Source organism: Callospermophilus lateralis, chromosome 3 (assembly GCF_048772815.1).
Source record: "Callospermophilus lateralis isolate mCalLat2 chromosome 3, mCalLat2.hap1, whole genome shotgun sequence".
Lineage (NCBI taxonomy): Eukaryota > Metazoa > Chordata > Mammalia > Rodentia > Sciuridae > Callospermophilus > Callospermophilus lateralis.
The window spans coordinates 33,212,836-33,230,827 of record NC_135307.1 but is presented as its reverse complement, the minus strand read 5'-3'; the positions used below and the strand labels follow the sequence as shown (position 1 = coordinate 33,230,827).

Sequence of the window (17,992 nt, the reverse complement as noted above, 5' to 3'; positions counted from 1 at the left end):
CTGAATCAGTCCTGATTTAATTCTTTTTTTCTTGCTCTCCAAGTCCTAGTGACCACCCATCTCTGGCCATCTTGCCCAGCTACCCTTAGAAATCAAAAGATGTAGTTCAGTAGCAGAGCATATTTGCTCAGTATGTGCAAGATCCTGGGTTTGATCCCTAGAACCTCCCAGCCCCTAATACACACAGAGGTCTTCCGTTCCATGGGTACCATGATGGAGTTGGGGTGGGTAAAACTCACTTGTAACCTGGGTGTTGAAAATGGATTCTCCTTTCCCCCAGCTCTGGAACAAATTTGTAATAGGAGTCAGGCTGCCTTACCTGGTTACTATTTCTCTCCCAACAAAACCTGGATTGCATTATATGTGGAAGGTTAGAGGGATAAGAAAGGATCAAATAATTAGCCGGCACAGAGACTTAATAGGCTGAGGCAGGAGGATCCTGAATTCAAAGCCAGCCTCAGCAACATAGCAAGGCCCTAAGCAGCGAGACCCTGTCTCTAAAATATAAAATATAAAAAGGGCTGGGGATGAGGCTAGGCTCAGTGGTTAAGCACCTCTGAGTTCAATCCCCGGTACCAAAAAAAAAGGGGGGGGGGCTCCTATAATTGTCAGCTAGGTCACATTATGTCAAATAAGAAAATGCTATTCCCCTTTGGAGATAGAAGGGATGGATACTAGTGATATGTGAACACATAAATACTTACGCTTCCACATCTTGCTCATCTCTTATCTCCAAGTATATTCCTTGTCCTGTTGTTAGAAATTGAGGGGAGTGCTAACTTACAGCTGATAATCATGAAACTAGACAGGGTAAAAGGACATATGGCTATACCTTGACTCCTTGGACTCTCTCTATTCCCCCTCTCCACCAGTGCAACAATTAGTCCCTCACCCTCATTAGACTGAGCTTATTTACTGCTGCACACACAGATGTTTATTGCTTCTCAAGCTCCCTGGTGTTAAAGATGAAGGGTCAGGGCAGGCTAAGATGAGCCTCTTCTCTACTTCTTCTTATCATAGGTGCCAGCACCCTTGTAGCCACTCACATAGCCAGTGTTGTCAGTCACTTCTTCCCGTCCTGCAATCCCCTTGCCCTTGCCACTTTCATCAAAGCGCTCCTTGTGGGTACCGGTGTACTTGCTGGTGTCTGTGAGACGATCTACTCCACCCACTGTTGTTGCCTTCTGCAAGCCAGAGGAGGGGTTTGAGCCCTCTTCCTTCCCCTGCACTGTCACAGCCCTTCCCCAAAGATGGCTTTAGATCCTCAGAACAAGAGCACACAGCTCTTGCTATGCCTCTGGCACAGTACTGCTTCCTCATGGCCCAGAAGCAGCTGTGGGCAGGACCTCTGGCAAGAGCCATCTACTTCTGAGGCAGGAGGAATCTGGTGTAAGAGTGCGTGTGGTCTGTGAGGAGGGGGCGTGGATGCTTCTGTTTCCAGTGGAGTTTTTCTGACCAGACTGCTGCCAAAGAACTTCAGCCTCTGACCCAATGGACAGAGTAGAAATAGCTTTTCATATAGAGGGTACAATTAAGTAAAATGGTGGGTGACAGGTAAGAGGTCTCTCTTTCTCTCTCTCTCTCTTTTTTTTTTTTTTTTTTTGGTACTAGGGATTGAACCCAGGAGCACTTTACAACTGAACTATATCCTCCAGTCCTTTTTATTTTTTGAGATAGGGTCTCCTTAAATTTCTGAAGGTCTTGCTAAATTCCTGAGGCTGGCCTTGAATTTGTAATCTTGCCTGAACCTCCCTAGTGACTGGGATTACAGGCATACTCCACCAAACTTGGCAGGGATCTCAGATTAAATCTTAAGTAAGAATAGCAGGACGACTGAGGATCAAGTTCCAAACCCTCTATGTTAATGTCCCCCCAAAGCCTTAGATGCCTGACTCAGATCCTGGAGACTTGGGAATGATTCTAAATTCTACTATTAAAATAGCTATATTGCAGCTAGGGGTGTGGCTCACCTCCAACCCCCAATTGCCACGCACCTTGGGCAAATTACTTCCCTTCTCTGGGTCACCTCTGGAATGACTACATGGTCTGTAAAGTCTATGCCAGTACCAACAGTGCATCACAGACTTAATGCTCTGTTTCCTATAGTTGCACTGGATTTAGGACATTGAGGAATGGGAGGGGAGACTGCAGCAGTAGGGATTTAGGGAAGTAGAATAAAGGGCTAGGGATGAAGAACCTCACTCACAGTAACTCCAGTGGTGGCAGGGTCCTTGCCTTCCATGAGTTTAAAAACAGCCTGCAGGGCTTCATCTGGGTTCTTCCCCTTGAACCGCTTCTGGCCCAGCTCCTTCATTGCCTCTTGAAACTCTGAAAATGTGATGGTTCGGGCATTCTTGGCCCTGGTGAGTCAGACAGAAATCCAGGGACTTTGAATATGAACTCATTACCTTTCCCTTACTCAGACTTGGCCTCTTTTGTCCTGTCTATCACCAAATGTCTTGAGGGCAGAGAACAGCCTGGGCAGGTCCCCTCCCCAACCTCACAGGCTGCTTGGTAAGCCCAGTACCAATGCTGGTCCACACCAACACCTTATGGCCAACTGCCTTGCTCTGGCTATGCCCCAACCCCCACCTTTGTCTTCTTACTTCACTTTACTGAACACAATGTCCACATCAGTGGAGGTGACTGCCTTGCCATCCATGATGCCACAGTCTTTGCACAGTTTAGAGAAATTTTTGTTGTTCATTTCAGTGCCACTGCTTGATGATTCTCCAAAGACAGCAAATCGCTGAAACGTTTTCTCTGCTTCTGATGCCATGAGCAGCTGAAGGTGGGGGAGGGCAGTAGGGGGAACCTTGGGGATAAGGGAAGAGGGGAAGGGAGGACTTAAGAAAAATGAGGATGGGGGTTAATATTCACCAGACACAGGAATAATTCCCCTCTTTCCTTCTCCTCTCTTTTCATCCCCTCTCCATTCCATCTGCCTCAGCAACAGCAGGAGTCAATCCTTCTCAGCACTTGGAATACTCCACACCGAACATTCCCCTTTCCCACCATTTTTGGGTACCTGAAAGTGCCTGGATGGTACACTGACCCTTCCTACCCTTTTAAGCAAGTGTGTGCAGATATGTGGGAGTCAATGGGCTAGGGAGACTGTGGCAACCAAGAGACAGGAAGGGGCGTGAAGGAAAGCTTCTGTGATCTCAGTGGTTATGTGACATCACTGCTGGTTCCAGCTGTATCCCTGTCTTAGGAGAAGGGCTTTTGGTCTCTTTACCTTGCACAATGAATTGAGCAAATTGCCAACCTTCTGGCTTGTTCAGATTTTCATCATTTCAGCCTAGTTCTGGGTCCTGATCAAAGTGCCTGGTGCTCTGCCCCACAATAAAGAGCTGAGGAGAGCCCAGAGGAGGTGTCTTAGCTTGTTCTCACAGTTAACAAAATATAATCTAGTTGTCATATAAATAACAGAAATTTATTTCTGGAGGCCAGAAAGTCTAAGATCAAGGCATCAGCAGATTAGGTGTCTGGTGAGGGCTGCTTTCTTGTTCATAGATGATGCCTTCTTACTGTGTCCTCACACCATGGGGTAAAGGAGAAAACAGCTCCCTTGTTTATTCGGACTCTGCCCTTATGAAACTTAATCATGATACCCGAAGGTCCCACCTAATTTATCACTTTAGGATTTAGGATTTTAAAATATGAATTTTGGGGGTTCATAAACATTCAGACAATAGTGATAAATGAAAACAGGTCGACTTCAGTCCACTCTGTGCTTCTGTCTAGTCTGTGTAGTAACAAGCATGGAGAATCCCACCAGCTTTGGCCAATCAACCTCAAACTCAATTTCGAAGGACTCCGGGTGTTGGACCCAACAGGGAAAGAGTGGGGGTCTTGGTATGTAATAGACAAGAATATGTCTCTAATCTACTTAAAAGAGTGGAAAACTATTCTCTAGTATCTATTCTCCAAAAGGTTGATCTTATATATATATATACATACTTTTCCCTAAACTTTTTCGTGTTTATACCATCTGCTGACCACTGGATCAAATTTCTAGTGAGGGTGTGACCAGACTTCACACATCTTCGAATTCCATGTGTGCAGTAACTGCATATAGCAGGTGCTTAAAAGCGGTTGCTTAGTTGAATGTATAGTTGAATATATAGAATGTACTGTCTTTGTTGGGACAATTACCCCCAGATCTGTCTCTGAGCAGTCCAAATAGGAAAGAACCCTCTGAAAGCTCTTCCTGCTGCCTGCAGTAGGCTGAATGGGACCCCTAGGCATGGGAAGCAAATAGATCTCAGTGGAAATTTCCCACCTCCTGCCTGGCCCAAGCCCCTGCCTAGGCCCCTTATCAGGTTCCCCCTGAGTCATCCTGACCCAGAGACGAATTTAGATGCTGGAACCTTCAGGTCTCTCCCTCCCCCATTCCAAGTAAGCTGACTTTAGATAAATCAAAGAAAATTGCAGGCAAAATTCTTGCTCTAAGTTCTCTTTCTACTGAAGTTCCATCATTGCAGCTGAGATCTTTGTCTTTTGTCCTATACCTCTGAAATTATGACCCTAATTTCAGCAGACTCTTCCGTGTCTAGGGTAGTGTTAAACAGCATCCAGAGACTTGAGGGGGCTAGGCAGGGAGCCATGGTGCCAACCTTTTGTGCCAGTTTCTACAGAAAGAGTTATGAAGGGAATGGGAGAAAGAAACAGGAAAACTGGGGTCTCCAAATCCGGGAACATAGGAGCCCCTGGATATGGGGGTTTTGAAGCCTGGGTTTGAGCCCAACCAGTTCTCTTAATCTGGGTCCCCTCCTCCCTCTTGGCATCTCCTTCTTTCCAATAGACCTGCCAAGTGGGGATGAAAGGGGCATTGATGTTCCTTGGATGGGAGGGGGTTGCCAGTGGTGAGGGAAGTGGTGGGAGGGTGGTTCCCAAGCAGGAGGGGGAAAGCAGTTTGGGGGTCTGGGGGGGCAGTCTATGCTGGTGTTGCAGTTGGCAGCTCGGGTTCCATTGGCCATTGTTTCCAACTGGCTTGGTGCCCAGCCCCCGAAATGGCAGCTCAGGAACCAGGCTGAAGGGGGATGGGGTGGGGATGATCCTAGGAGGGAGGGTAGATAGAAGTGGGGGGGCAGGTGGGGAGAAATTCAATCTGGTTTCCTTTTGCATAAGACAACTTTGAATTTCCTTGGCCACATCAACTATCCCATTCCAGGCGACATTCCTCTGAGGGGCACAGGGAGGGTCCATCTATGGTGTGTCTGTGTGTGGAAGTGTAGAGTGACAAACCCACCCAAGCACGGAGAGTCACAGCAGTCCCTCAGACACCATCTTGTAGGGATTGCGTTCAGCCAGTCTGAGCCGGTCTCGCCCTCCTTTCCTGGGCCGGACTGGGAGTGGTTAGCCACAGGGTCTCTTGGGTCCCAGCCCGGGACACTGCGTCCTCCCCAAGCCCCCACTCCACCCCCGCAGGGTCAACTCCACCTCCGCCCCTGTTTACCCAGGAGTCAGAGCCCTTGGGGGTCCCCGGCCCCTCCTTCAGCAACGCCCTCCCTCGTTGGGGCCTTGACCCGGGAGTCCCTGTTGGCCATCCTCTCTCCCCTCCAGCGAACACCCTCTATTTATAGCGGCCCCCAGCATTCCCCGCCCCCGCTCCTTGTTGTCCAACTTCTCGCAGAGCAGCCGGAGAGCAGGCGTCGGACGCAGCAAAGAAAGGAGGTACTAGGACCCTGGGCACCCGGGAGTCGAAATTCCTGCGTCCTCGACGCCCCCAACCCTGCTCGGAGCTGGCACATCGACCCCTCCCAGCCGGCGAGACCCCATCCTCTTCAGCGGCCGGCTTCGCCCTCCTCCTCCTCCCTTTACCTAGCTCTCTGTTTCCAGGGGGCGGCAGTTGAAAATTTGGGGTGCCAGTACCTTGTAGGTCTCCCTCCACCCAACCCATAACTGAGTCTAGGGGCGAAGGGGGCTAGAGTACCACAGGCAGATACAGGCCACGGATAGAGGCGGTGTCGAAAGCGGGCGTAGGGATCCCTTGCAGGGTTAAGGGGTCCCCACGCACGCCCCACACCGCTCCTTGCGGGGGATGTTGTGTGGAGCGCAAGTGGAGCCTGGAAGCATCCCCCAGTTTGCTTTCCTTGTACTCCCTTCTGCCCCAGCACAGCCCCTCCCTGAGCCGAGGACAGTCTGGGGCGGGGTAAAGGGGGGTGTGTTTACTGGGGGTCTGGGGCGGATCTGTTGGGAGCTGTCGGCCCGTGGGCGGGCCGGGGCGGGCCGGGGGCGGGTCTGCGGGGAGTCCGAGCCGGGGCGGGCCCGAGTCAAAGGCAAGTGAAGGTGGAAGCAACCGCGGCGGCAGCAGGTAGGGGGAGGGGCAGGCGAGGGGCCGCCGGGCCTGGAAGGCGCCCGCCGGGCCGGTGGGCGGTTTGATCCCGATTTATTGAAGCTGGCGGCTCCGGGAAAGGGGCCCCGCAAGGAGAGGGCTGCTGCGCACAAAGGCGGAGGCTTTTGCGAGCCGACGGGCGTGTTTGGGGTGTGCGAGAGATTGTGTCCACGGTGCCCGACGCTTGGCGCCTGCAGCCCAAAGGTGTCGATCCTCACGCGGACTGGCAGCGTAGGGACAGGCTTTGGGTGCTGGGCCCGGCCAGTGCCGTAAATCCTACTCATCCCTTCCCAGCTGGCGCTTGCCCTGGCTCGCCGTCGGGGGAGGCTGGGAGATTATGGGACCGCCTTCCCCACCCTCCCCTTTCTCCACTCACAGGATTTACAGAGGGCCGGCTGAAGGCTGGAGACTTTTTTGTTTTTATATGGTGGAGGGAAACCCTCATCTTAAACGAGAGCTGTCAGAAATTTTGGAGGCCCCCTACTCCCCGCTTTTAGTTTACAGGAGGAGATTTGAGTAGTAACCCAGTGGGCCAAGGTCACACTGGTAGTGGCAGAGCCAGGGTTAGAATCCAGAGGTTTTGACAGATATGCTTTTTCCTCCTCCACATCAGCACTTCCTTCTAGCCAGCCCCCACCCCAGCCTGGGCAGAAGCCAGCTCCGTGTTGTCCTGCAGGTCCCTCCAACCTTTATTGATTGAAGCCTAGAGAGGACGCGTTCTCTGGACTCAGGGGTAGAGATTGGGGAGGGTTAGTGACCCTGGGAGTCTGGGTCTTGGCTGATGCTTCCTGTCCCTAAAAGACCCAGGGTCTGTTTCCCATGTCATTCACCTCGTGTAACTGTGTTTTCTCAGACCCCAGAGTCAGGAGGAGTGAGAACCCTGACCCTTAATCCCACTGAATCCAGCCAATAGGAGCCCAGTAAGTGACCCCACCCACAAGCTGTAAACTCCTTCTTCTGCAGGTCTGCCCTGGTGCTCTACCCCTCCTGGCCCCTGATGTTGAATGTAATCAGGAGGGAGTCTTGAGTCTTGGGACAAAGGGAGGCATTGGTTGGGTTGGATACTCAGGTCCCTGTGCTGTAGTGTCCCTTTCCTCAGTTGTTCATTGCTCTGACTACTTTTAATCCCCTTTCCTTTGAGTTGCTGACCTTGGGCTTTAGTTGAAGGTTATAGTCCACCGTGAACTCTCATCACCCTACTCCTTTGTATGTTTAGAGTACCCAGTCACTGAGCCACGAGTTTCACCCTCTACCTAACTGGGAGTGTGGGTGTCCCCTAAATATAGCCTGGGAAACCAGAGCCACACTGCTGTTCTACTCTGGTATTTCCGTACAGGATAGGGGAGGGGTAGGGTCTGGAGGTGCCTGTATTAAGGGGCAGCAGTGAGGCTGGCAGTCTGAAGAGGAGTGGTGTCCTGATTCCTGTTCTGCACCCCCCTCTCCCAGGTGGTCTGGAAATGGAGCTGAGGCAGGAAAGGTCCTATGGGTATCCTGGAGTAGTCTTCAACTCCTGGGTTCCTCTATACTTTGTATTGTCCAGTGCTGACAGGGGAAGCCCAGTGTTTGAGGAGGGGTAAGGGTGAGGAGGCAACTACCCTGTCTTGTTTCCTCACCCTGCCAGGCCACCATGGCAGAGCTTCAGGAGGTGCAGATCACAGAGGAGAAGCCGCTGTTGCCAGGACAGACCCCTGAGGCGGCCAAGGTTACTGGAGACCCTCTGGCTTCCCTGCCCAAATCCTAGCCCCCTAAGCATTCCCTTTGCCTCCTGGCTTCCAAGCCTGTGGCTCTCATTCTAATGCGCACTCCTGCTTCTCCACCTCCACCCATCTCTCATCCCTTATGCTGCAGCTGGGACCCAGGTCCTTGTCTTATCACTGCACTAATCTTCATCCTCTCCTGTCTTTTTTGTCAATCTCTTTCTTTGGTCTTTGTTGGTCTCTCTACCTATGTGTGTCACTCCATCTGACTCTTCATGTTTGTGTGTATCTGTGTGTATCTGTCTGTATGTGTGTCTCTCCAGGAGGCTGAGTTAGCTGCCCGAATCCTCCTGGACCAGGGACAGGTAACAGCATGAGGGCAGTCCCAGGGTGGGAGAAGGGGCTGTCCTCTCCCCCAGGATCTAGAAAGGGCCCCTACCTGGTTTTCTCCTGTTTTCACTTAAGTTCCCTTCCCCAGCTCTCCTCTTTCCTTCCTTCCTTCTTCTTCCCTTCTCAGAGTTCCCTGATGCTCTCCAATCATTCTTTTCCATCCTCAAACCCATCTCCACCATCATGTTGCCCCAAATTCCTGCTGATCCTATTTTTAATTTGTTTTCTTCTCTCTGCCACCCCCATCTTCCTGATTTTGTGTAGCTCCTTCTCTGGCCCCTGTTCCTCTCAGCCTAACTCCTCCCTGATGGTGACCTGTTTTCCTACAGACTCACTCTGTGGAGACACCTTACGGCTCTGTCACTTTTACTGTCTATGGCACCCCTAAACCCAAACGCCCAGCGATATTCACGTACCATGACGTGGGACTCAACTGTAAGGACCTTTATTTTCTCCTGTTCCTCCTTTCTGGGAAGAGGCTGAGGGAAGGGTACAATTGTAGAGGGAAGAGAGAGTGTGGGCAGGCAGGGAGCCCAGGGGCTTGTCAAGAAGTTCTCTCCTAGCCTGATTGTGGCATCAAAGCAAGAGGGTGGGTGGGTTCTGATGTGGGGACACTTTGCCTGTCTGATTCTCTTGTTGGGGTGATGTGGGTTCTCTTTAGATAAATCTTGCTTCCAGCCGCTGTTTCAATTTGGGGATATGCAGGAAATCATTCAAAACTTCGTGCGGGTTCATGTGGATGCCCCTGGAATGGAAGAGGGGGCTCCTGTATTCCCTTTGGGGTGAGAATAACCCCTTACCCGTTTACCAGACTTGTAAGGTATAGGGCAGGTGTGGGGAAGAATGGACCAGGGAGGAGGAAGGGAAGGCAGGGGTGATTCTGGCAGAGGATAAGGAGGGCACCTGAGATGGGAAGTGTGGGCACAGATTAGTATCTTAACATTCCTCTCTTCCCCAGATACCAGTACCCGTCTCTGGACCAGCTTGCAGACATGATCCCTTGCATCCTGCAGTACTTAAAGTGAGAGGCCTGGGGACCCCTCTAAACCAGAGTTCTCTTTCCAGTACAAGGAGGCCCTTAGCAATACTGTGCCCACCATAGTTCCTGGGCTAAGTTTTAGTATCTGGTGTCAATATATTCTTTCTCCCTCATACCCCACCTTGATTGTTGAGAGGAGTGTGGTGGGTTTAGAAAATTGACTACGGAATAGCCTTAGAGAATGGAGGAAAGTGGGGGTGGTCTGTGCTTAGACCTGTCTCTGGCTGGGGAGGGGCTTCTTAGATCTGGAAGCTAGAGAGGAAGAGGTAGGGGTGACCTAATCACTGAGGAACCAGATAGACCTGTCTCTTCCCCTCCCACTCTTCCCTCCTCCACACACACACCTGGTGAACTGCGGGTTCTCTGCGAGCCCTGTGTGTGAGTGAGTGGGAGAAGGAAGAAAAGGCCACACAGGCTTGTTTCTTTGACATGCACAGGGAGATGCTGACTCCTGGGTTCTGTTCTTAGATTTTCCTGGGCACTATGGCTCTTGGCAACTCTAAGAACCTCCTTGCCTCTGTTTCCCCCTTATGTTGTTCACTACAGTTGTGTCTGATTTCACCTCTTGCTAAGTTCCATTCTAGAAAGCAGAACAAGTTGAACTAGCTCTAAAGAATATACAAAGAGCTATGCATATAGGAAAGAGTAGTTGGTAGATTGGTAGATAGGTGTTTTATCTCAAGATACTAGCTCTCTCAGAGGACGCTGGGGCTAGTCTTCAGAGATCTACACTGGCTTCCAGTGCCAACCTTGTCACCAGCTTTTAGCTCCTTAGTACCTTCCTTTATATCCCCCAAAAGAGGGTCCCTTGCTGTCCTCGTTTGTGCCTCTTAACTCAGAAAGGAGGGTGAAGAGTTTGAGGAGACTACTGGACTCTGACAGGTTTTAGACACCTGAGCCCATGAGACATACATTTCCTTTTTATAGTTTCTCTACAATAATTGGAGTTGGTGTCGGAGCTGGAGCCTACATCCTGTCGCGATACGCTGTAAGAAATAAAAAATTTCTAGGTGGGGAAAAGGAGGGTCCTTACCGATTAGAAGAATATTGCTTATTAGTGTGTGTTCAGAGGAGGAAGTGGGGACAAGGGTGGGCAGTCAGGCCCACCTGAGGGAACCTCAGGATGGGTGGAGTTCAGTGGGAAAGGGATAAGGCCATGCCCTGTTTCTGATTTCTTTCCTTCTACTGCCCCTCAGCTTAACCACCCGGACACAGTTGAAGGTCTTGTTCTCATCAACATTGATCCCAATGCCAAGGGTTGGATGGATTGGGCAGCCCACAAGGTTTGGAAGACTTCTGTTTGGATGTCTAGGGTGGGGCTCCCCTTGTTTGGGCCTAGCTCTATGGAGCAACCATATGGACTCAAGCTTCACATAGAGGGTGATAGGTAGGGAAGTGAAGCTGTATCATTTGCCTGGTCTCTTTTCCCCATAAGGTCCTGAACTTGTTCCCCTGCCCTTTCCTCGTAGTTAACGGGCCTCACCTCTTCCATTCCGGAGATGATCCTTGGGCATCTTTTCAGCCAGGTAGGTTGGTTGTGGAAGATGGAGGAAGTAGGGGGGACCAGCAGGGACTTGAATGCCTAGGATGACTTCTTTAAGCTGGTACATGATCTGGGGAAAGAAGAAGGCTTGCCTCTTATGCAGTGGTTGCTTGCTTCTCTTTTTAACCCTAAGTTATCTCCTGTCTGTCCTTCAGGAAGAGTTGTCTGGAAATTCAGAGTTGATACAAAAGTACAGGAATATCATTACACATGCACCCAACCTGGAGAACATTGAACTCTACTGGAACAGTTACAACAAGTAAGTGGACTGTGTGTGTGTGCATGTGAGAGAAATTAATAGTGGGAACTGGGGGGCATGGGAGGTACAGAGGAGACAGGGGAGTCTGAGAAGTATGCAGTGTGGGAGGAGGGCAGGGTTTGGTGTGCAGCTTGGGCAGCTCAGGACAGACCCAGAAGGAAGAATTGTGAGGCACTGTCCCCTTTCTCTTGTTTACCTCCCATGGATTTTTGGATTCTCAGAGATAAGATGATCTCTTGTTCTTGTGCCCTTCTTCCCTCTTTGCTGCCCTCTGATCAGGGATATAGGGCATAGGTGACCATAGCAGTTTTGCTTGGGATCTGCTGGCTCTCTTCTCCTTTGGTTTCTACCTTGAATTATCAATATTTGATCATAAAGAAGGAAGATGGCTTTCTCACAGAGGGAGAGCTTATATCTGGATGGATCACATTGCTTGTCTAAAATTTCTATTCTTTGAACCCCTCTCTAGCCGCCGAGATCTGAACTTTGAGCGTGGAGGTGAAATCACCCTCAAGTAAGACTTAAGAAATAAGGCTTTGCCTCTCTCCCTGGATCTTCCCTAGGTCTTTGTATCCCTTACAAGGAGAGTTTTTGTCAGGGAATTTCTCTATCATCTCTTGTCCCATTATATTTGGTAAAGTCTTCCCTCTTTGAATCTTCTTGGTGGGGTTAGCAGAGGGAAAGAGGCTGTTTTCTCTTTAGAGTCAGACATTTTTCCTTCTGCTTTGCTAGGAAGAGGTGGGTGAGGGAGTGTCAGGGGCTTACTGACTTCTCCCCAACTATGCCTGTAGATGCCCTGTGATGTTGGTGGTAGGAGACCAAGCACCCCATGAAGATGCAGTGGTCAGTAGAAAATCTGGGGGTAGTGAGGGAGAGTTGGGGTCTGAGGGTGGTGGTGAGAGGGGCAAACTACTCAATTTGGGACAGGGAGGTCAACTTTGGGGCAAATTAAGAATTTGATTCTTTGCTGGGGGTGGAGGCACATACCTGTAATCCCAGTGACTCAGGAGCTGAGGCAGGAGGATCATAAGCTCGAGGCCAGCCTCAGCATCTTAGCAAATCCTTGCCTCAAAATAAACTCAGAGGTAAAGTGCTCCTGGGTTCAATCCCCAGTAAAAAAAAAAAAAAAAAAAAAGAAAGAAAGAAAGAAAGAAAGAAAGGTACGTTAGCAAAAAAAAAAAAAAATTTGATTTCTTTGATTCTTGGTAAGGAGGCACTGGGTAGGGGGCTGATAGAGAAAAGAACTGGGATTAGGGTCCTTGGGAGGGGAGGGGCCCCAGAGAGAGTGATCTCATTCATTCAACCTTTTACTTACTACAGGTGGAATGTAACTCAAAATTGGACCCCACCCAGACCTCGTTCCTCAAGGTAATTCTACTCCAAGCTCAGCCTGACTTCTGGCCCTCTGTCTGGAGCCATATAGCCTCTCTAAATTCAGCGTCTAAGTCTATTTGATTCTTCTGCATGGGAGCAAGTAGAGTGAATGAAGACTAAAACAAAGGGACTGGAGTCAGGAAGCTAGGAAAGAGAGACCCTTTTCTACCTCTCTGTGTGGATCATTTGATTTATATGTATATCATTTTTTCTTGGTGGCTGTTTCCTGAGCAGATGGCGGACTCTGGAGGTCAGCCCCAGCTAACTCAGGTGAGTACCCTGCTGTCCATGAGATGGGGAAGAGGGCTAGGACATTAGTGGTTCTCACCCCACCATGGCCTTGGGCTCCTGCTGGGCCTCTAAGCTCACTGTCTGTCTCTCTCATCTTACTTCCACAGCCAGGCAAGCTGACTGAGGCCTTCAAGTACTTCCTGCAAGGCATGGGCTACAGTGAGTGTGGGGAGAGAAGCTATCATGAGGACAAGGGAGGGATGGGCACTGAGAGGGTGGAACCATGTTAGTAAATTCCTGGACACTCCACCATCTGCCATCAGACTCGTTGACTCTCTGGTCTCCACATCAGCACCCCACACTGAGTTGCCAGTCTCCCTTCCCCACTACTTTCTGACTCCTTCTTATCCTTCTGTCTCCACAGTGGCCTCATCCTGCATGACTCGCCTCTCCCGGTCTCGCACAGCCTCTCTGACCAGTGCAGCATCCATTGATGGCAACCGGTCCCGCTCCCGTACCCTGTCTCAGAGCAGTGAATCTGGAACTCTTTCTTCAGGTCCCCCAGGGCATACCATGGAGGTCTCCTGTTGAATGACCCTTGTTGCCCTGGTGTGGGACCCAGCCCTCACCTCCCACAGCACTAACCTGGGAGGCGCATGAGGGCACTGGGCTAGCTTAAGCAAGGGAAATGGGCAGATCACTGTTGGGGAGATGACCTTGATCTTTGATTGCTACCCTAACCTTGACCTTTAACCTGTGATTCCCCTAGCTCCTGGGAGAGGTGCTTAATATCTCTTAGGGACCCAGACCCCTAAATTATCCCCTCTCCCATTTTGGTGTTATGGAGGAGAAGGCATGTATCCTCTCTCCTTGACCTAGTTGTCTGTAGATGAGGGATAAGAGGCTGTTGTGGCTGTCATGGTGCCTGGATCAGACTCCCTACTTATCCCATATTTGCAAGGGCAGGGGATTTGGGGCTGGGGTTCCATTCACCAAAGCTGATATGGCTTCTTATTAACTCCTCAGGGCCCTAAAGGGAATGGGCCTCAATGAATGTGTGTCAGAGGAGGCTAGCTGGTGGGTTAGTGGTCCTCAGAATGTGATAAAATGTCCAGCATATAAAGAGGAAGTTGGAATGGGAGATGGTGGCAATGAATGATATGATGGAAAGTCTGGAGCTGGGGGCAATGGGAAGGGGCCTGGGGCCATTTGGCTGCACTAACTTTGGTAGCTGTCAGTGTGTGTCTAGAGTGGGATGGGGAGGAAGCCAAGCTTGAGCCAGGATGCTTGGGGTTTGGCAGAGGGGTGGGAAGGGCTATGTTGGGGCTCTGACCACACTGTGTTATTCGTGGAAGGTGGCCTCCTGTCTCCCACAACTTCTGCTGTGACAATAAACTGTAGAGAAATCTGAGCATCATTATTATTCTTGGTCTGACTACATTCTGCATCATGCTTCTTTTCCTATCCTCTTCTTGCCCAACCCTTAAAATTCTCTTCTTAAAGTAACATAAATCATGGGGGAGGGCTTATGTAACAAAAATACTTCACAAAATATGACTATATGGGAACTGGCCCCAGTTCCTGTAGAATGGTATTGTTTTTCCTATAATATCAAGTTTGTGAGAGAGGAATTACTTAGATCTCAGAAGACTGCCTTGTTAGTTGTGGATTATTACTAAAGGTAATAGAATTTCAAAGATGCCACCAAAATCATGATCTTTGAGAAAAAAAGCAAGCTATCTGAGAATGCCTTGCAATACACCTTCCTGCAGGATCCTTGTAGAGGTCACCCAGAGTCCATTATAGATGGTTCAATATAATCAGTAGAACAGGATTAATGAAGTTACTATATAGGGCTTGGGCTGTTCATAGTTCATCCAATTCTGAAGACTTTCGGGAGGGTCACAAGGGGATTCATTCCTCTTGGAAATTCCTCTACCTTTCTTTGAATACAAGGGATCTGGGAGCTAGTTAGACTACATTTGTGATTCTCTAAGAAGCTTTTTAACAAATGTGAATAACAACCATCAGGAATTTAAACATCTTACTGCTATTGAAGGCTGATTCTTGAGCTCTTGAAGCACAAGTAAAACTGAGAAGGCACTTTATAGCATTTTTGGCGGGAGTACTGTGGATGGAATATTACAAGATCATATGAGTTTGCTTTATAGAAACCCCATGGGCAATTATATACTTTCATCATTTGATTGGTGCAACTTGGTTTAGTGATAACACACTGATAGGGACATGATATGTCCTTGATTTTTTTCTTTCAGTGCTGGTTTTGAACACAGAGTCTTGCACATGCTAGGCAAATGCTCTACCTCTGAGCTAAACTCCCAGCCCTGAGTCCTTTTTGTTTGGTACCAGGGTTTGAGGCCAGGGGTGCCTGACCACTGAGCCACATCCCAAGCCCTTTTGGTATTTTATTTATACACAGGGTCATACTGAGTTGCTTAGGGCCTCACTAGACTGGCTTTGAACTTGTGATCCTCTTGCTTCAGCCTCCCAAACTGCTGGGATTACAGGTGTGCACCACTGTGCCTGGCCTTGAGTCCATTTTAAATATAGTAAGCCAGGGTTAGAAGTAGGGCAAGCTATGGAGATAACTATTGTTTGGACCATTTGAGCCCAGAGTAGGCAGCTAAGAGTGCTAAAATACTACACTGAAGAAAAACAGCAGGGTTGGAATCATTAGGGTCAACTAACTCCTAGGCAAAACATGGAAAAGGCAAATAACTGCAGCAGCATTGGCCTTTACTAGTAATTGGTGCTATTGGGCATTATAGAAGGGAAGCCAGATCTTTTCTGCATATTCATCTGCACAAGTAACAGTGTTAGCCGGATAATCTTCAGAAATGGGAGTAGATTACGTTTATGTGTAGATATGTATGTGTGAAGTGTATATATCCTGTAGGTATTTGTATGAAATGGGTGGTCACTGTTTGTATCACTCTACTAGATGTCTCTGCACAAGAAATCTAAGAAGTAGAAGGAAAAATGCTTGCCAGCAGATACAAAGAGGGGGATTTGCTGTCCTTGACTGACCTCCCTGCTTTGTTGGTCCTAGACTTCTAGTCTAGCTCATGGAGACACAGTGCCCCCCTGTGTTTGGCATGGTCGGTTTTTTTTTTTTTTTTTTTTTGGGCACTTAACCACTGAGCAACATATCCAACCCTTTTTATTTTTTATTTTGAGACAGGGTCTTGCTAAGCTGCTTAGGGCATTGTGAAGTTGCTAAGGCTGGCTTTGAACTTGCGATCCTCCTGCCTCAGTTTCCAAAGTTGCTGGGATTACAGGCATGCACCACCATACCTGGCTGGCATGGTTCTTAGTAACTTTTCCCAGTTCTCAAGTCCCTTCCTCAGTTGTCTTGTCCTGCATCTCCACTGTTTCTTGTAGTTCTGAACAGTAGCTATATCAGGAGGTCCTGATACCAAATTCTACTGCTTGTATCTGTTCTCAATATCAGAGCTGAGAGGTTGGGATTGTGATTCAGTGGCAGAGTACTTTCTTGCAAGTATGAGGCACTGGGTTTGATCCTCAGCAACACATGAAAATAAATAAATAAGAAAAAGATATTGTGACCATCTACAACTAAAAAAAAAAAAAAAGATCAGAGCTGAGAGACTTGGTAGGTGTGTGTATGTGTATATATGTACACAGTTGCTTCTATAACTTGATAGAAGCTGAACCACAAACACCCTATTTTCCCCTGTGCTTCAGGCTTAGAACTCCTGTTTATTTCTTTTTAATTCAAGGAATCTGAGTACTTCTTAGACTTTACAACTCAAGAGAGCTAAGAGAACATTCAATGGGAATGAGAATAAAACTAGAAGAATATAGTGAAAAAAGAGATTTTATGGTCTTAGCCTGAAAATTCTGGATATCATAAAGAGAATTTCCAGGGTAAGTTTCTGAAGGTACAGCCATGAACTATATAATAATGGTTTGATAAAAAATGCACCATTTGAGCCCAGTGCAGTGGTGCATGCCTGTAATTCCAGCATCTTGGGAGGCTGAGACAGGAGGATCATAAATTCAAAGCCAGACTTAGAAACTTAGGCTTTAAGCAACTTAGCAAGACCCTGTCTCAAAATAAAGTATAAAAAATGGCTGGGGATGTGGCTCAGTGGTTAGGTTTCCCTGGATTCAATCTCTGGGACAACACCCCCCCCCCAAAAAAAAAAAGTGAGCATATGTACTACAATGGTTCCCGAAGATTATATTGCCTAGTGACACTATATGACTTTCTAAGTTTGTGTATGCTCTATGATGTTCACACAATGACAAAATCACCTCATGAAACGTTTCCCAGAACCTGTCCTGTCATTAAGCAATGTAAATGTGCACTCAAAACAGTGAAGGGATAGACGTTGAACACTGGAGAGCACTCTAATGGTTAGGGAAAACATTGACTGGGAGACACCATTTTTCTAGAGAGATTTTAGGACTAACTGGAAAATGAGTGTCAGTTCTCACTGGAGGCCATGGGTGTGGCGAGAGTAAATGGTGTCCAGAGCCATGTAATTATTTGTACTCTCTTTCTTTACTAACCGCAGAATTTCCCCCATATTGAATAATTATATAGTAAAAATATAATGCACTCTGTATTTGACATCCAACACATCTAAAGACAGTAACTCAGAATACAATTAAAATTGTGAAAATTAATCTGTGACTGGCATGTTATAAGCATCCCCATAGACTAGTGCATAGGGTGTAATCCCTCTCTGTACCCCTCTTGCTTCACCTTTACTAGTGACAATGGGCTCCCTGCTCAGGTCCATGGGGGAAGATGAAAGTGTCTGGATGGTTGCCACACTCACACACAGCAACCCACTCGAGTTCTGGCAGCTGTTCTTTATACTCCATCAGGCCAGAGCCAGGAGCAAGGGACTACTTCCTCCAGTGAGGGGAGCAAGACACTCCAAAATTATCCTTCAGGTAGGGGGCCAAGTGGCACAAATTGTCTCATGGGAATTAGCTTGGAGCTGCTTTTTGTTTAACGTATCTTGTCCCTGTATATTGATTTCTGACTGACTTTCCACTCTGCTCCATCATATCCCCTAAACTTTGTTTTCTCTTGGAATCTATTCTGATCTCTCCTTTTTCATGA

At 48.4% G+C, this 17,992-nt stretch overlaps 2 protein-coding genes across 8 annotated transcripts; one reads left to right on the top strand and one right to left on the bottom strand.

Annotated features, from left to right (window-relative positions):
* Positions 1-1,001: 1,001 nt before the first annotated feature.
* On the bottom strand, positions 1,002-2,779 carry Tppp2 (tubulin polymerization promoting protein family member 2). The gene is made up of 3 exons (XM_076849285.1): positions 2,607-2,779; positions 2,207-2,360; positions 1,002-1,184 (listed from the first exon to the last, which is right to left on the bottom strand). Exons 1-3 carry the CDS (start codon positions 2,777-2,779, stop codon positions 1,002-1,004), a joined length of 510 nt encoding a protein of 169 aa, XP_076705400.1.
* Positions 2,780-5,610: 2,831 nt separating this feature from the next.
* Positions 5,611-14,284, top strand: Ndrg2 (NDRG family member 2). 7 transcript variants are annotated; one of them, XM_076849938.2, is made up of 17 exons: positions 5,611-5,679; positions 7,194-7,260; positions 7,962-8,042; positions 8,361-8,402; positions 8,757-8,862; positions 9,089-9,209; positions 9,386-9,448; positions 10,394-10,454; positions 10,663-10,749; positions 10,936-10,992; positions 11,165-11,268; positions 11,738-11,782; positions 12,060-12,111; positions 12,589-12,636; positions 12,877-12,912; positions 13,041-13,092; positions 13,298-14,284. In XM_076849938.2, the coding sequence occupies exons 3-17, from the start codon at positions 7,968-7,970 to the stop codon at positions 13,462-13,464; spliced, it is 1,116 nt and encodes a 371-aa protein (XP_076706053.1). In that variant the 5' UTR covers positions 5,611-5,679; positions 7,194-7,260; positions 7,962-7,967; the 3' UTR covers positions 13,465-14,284. The 7 variants fall into 7 exon arrangements, with proteins under 7 accessions (XP_076706053.1, XP_076706059.1, XP_076706057.1 ...); XM_076849937.1 differs by lacking the exon at positions 5,611-5,679 and adding an exon at positions 6,235-6,319; XM_076849939.1 differs by lacking the exon at positions 5,611-5,679 and adding an exon at positions 6,337-6,544.
* The last annotated feature ends 3,708 nt before the right edge of the window (positions 14,285-17,992 follow it).

Coding starts and splice junctions, on each gene's coding strand:
- Tppp2 (XM_076849285.1), bottom strand. CDS start 2,779: ATGGCATCAGAAGCAGAGAAAACGTTTCAGCGATTTGCTGTCTTTGGA. Junction 2,361..2,606: donor ATTGTGTTCAGTAAAGTGAA/GTAAGAAGACAA, acceptor CTGACTCACCAG/GGCCAAGAATGCCCGAACCA. Junction 1,185..2,206: donor CTGCCACCACTGGAGTTACT/GTGAGTGAGGTT, acceptor TCTGGCTTGCAG/AAGGCAACAACAGTGGGTGG.
- Ndrg2 (XM_076849938.2), top strand. CDS start 7,968: ATGGCAGAGCTTCAGGAGGTGCAGATCACAGAGGAGAAGCCGCTGTTG. Junction 10,993..11,164: donor TTGGGCATCTTTTCAGCCAG/GTAGGTTGGTTG, acceptor TCTGTCCTTCAG/GAAGAGTTGTCTGGAAATTC. Junction 12,112..12,588: donor CACCCCATGAAGATGCAGTG/GTCAGTAGAAAA, acceptor TACTTACTACAG/GTGGAATGTAACTCAAAATT.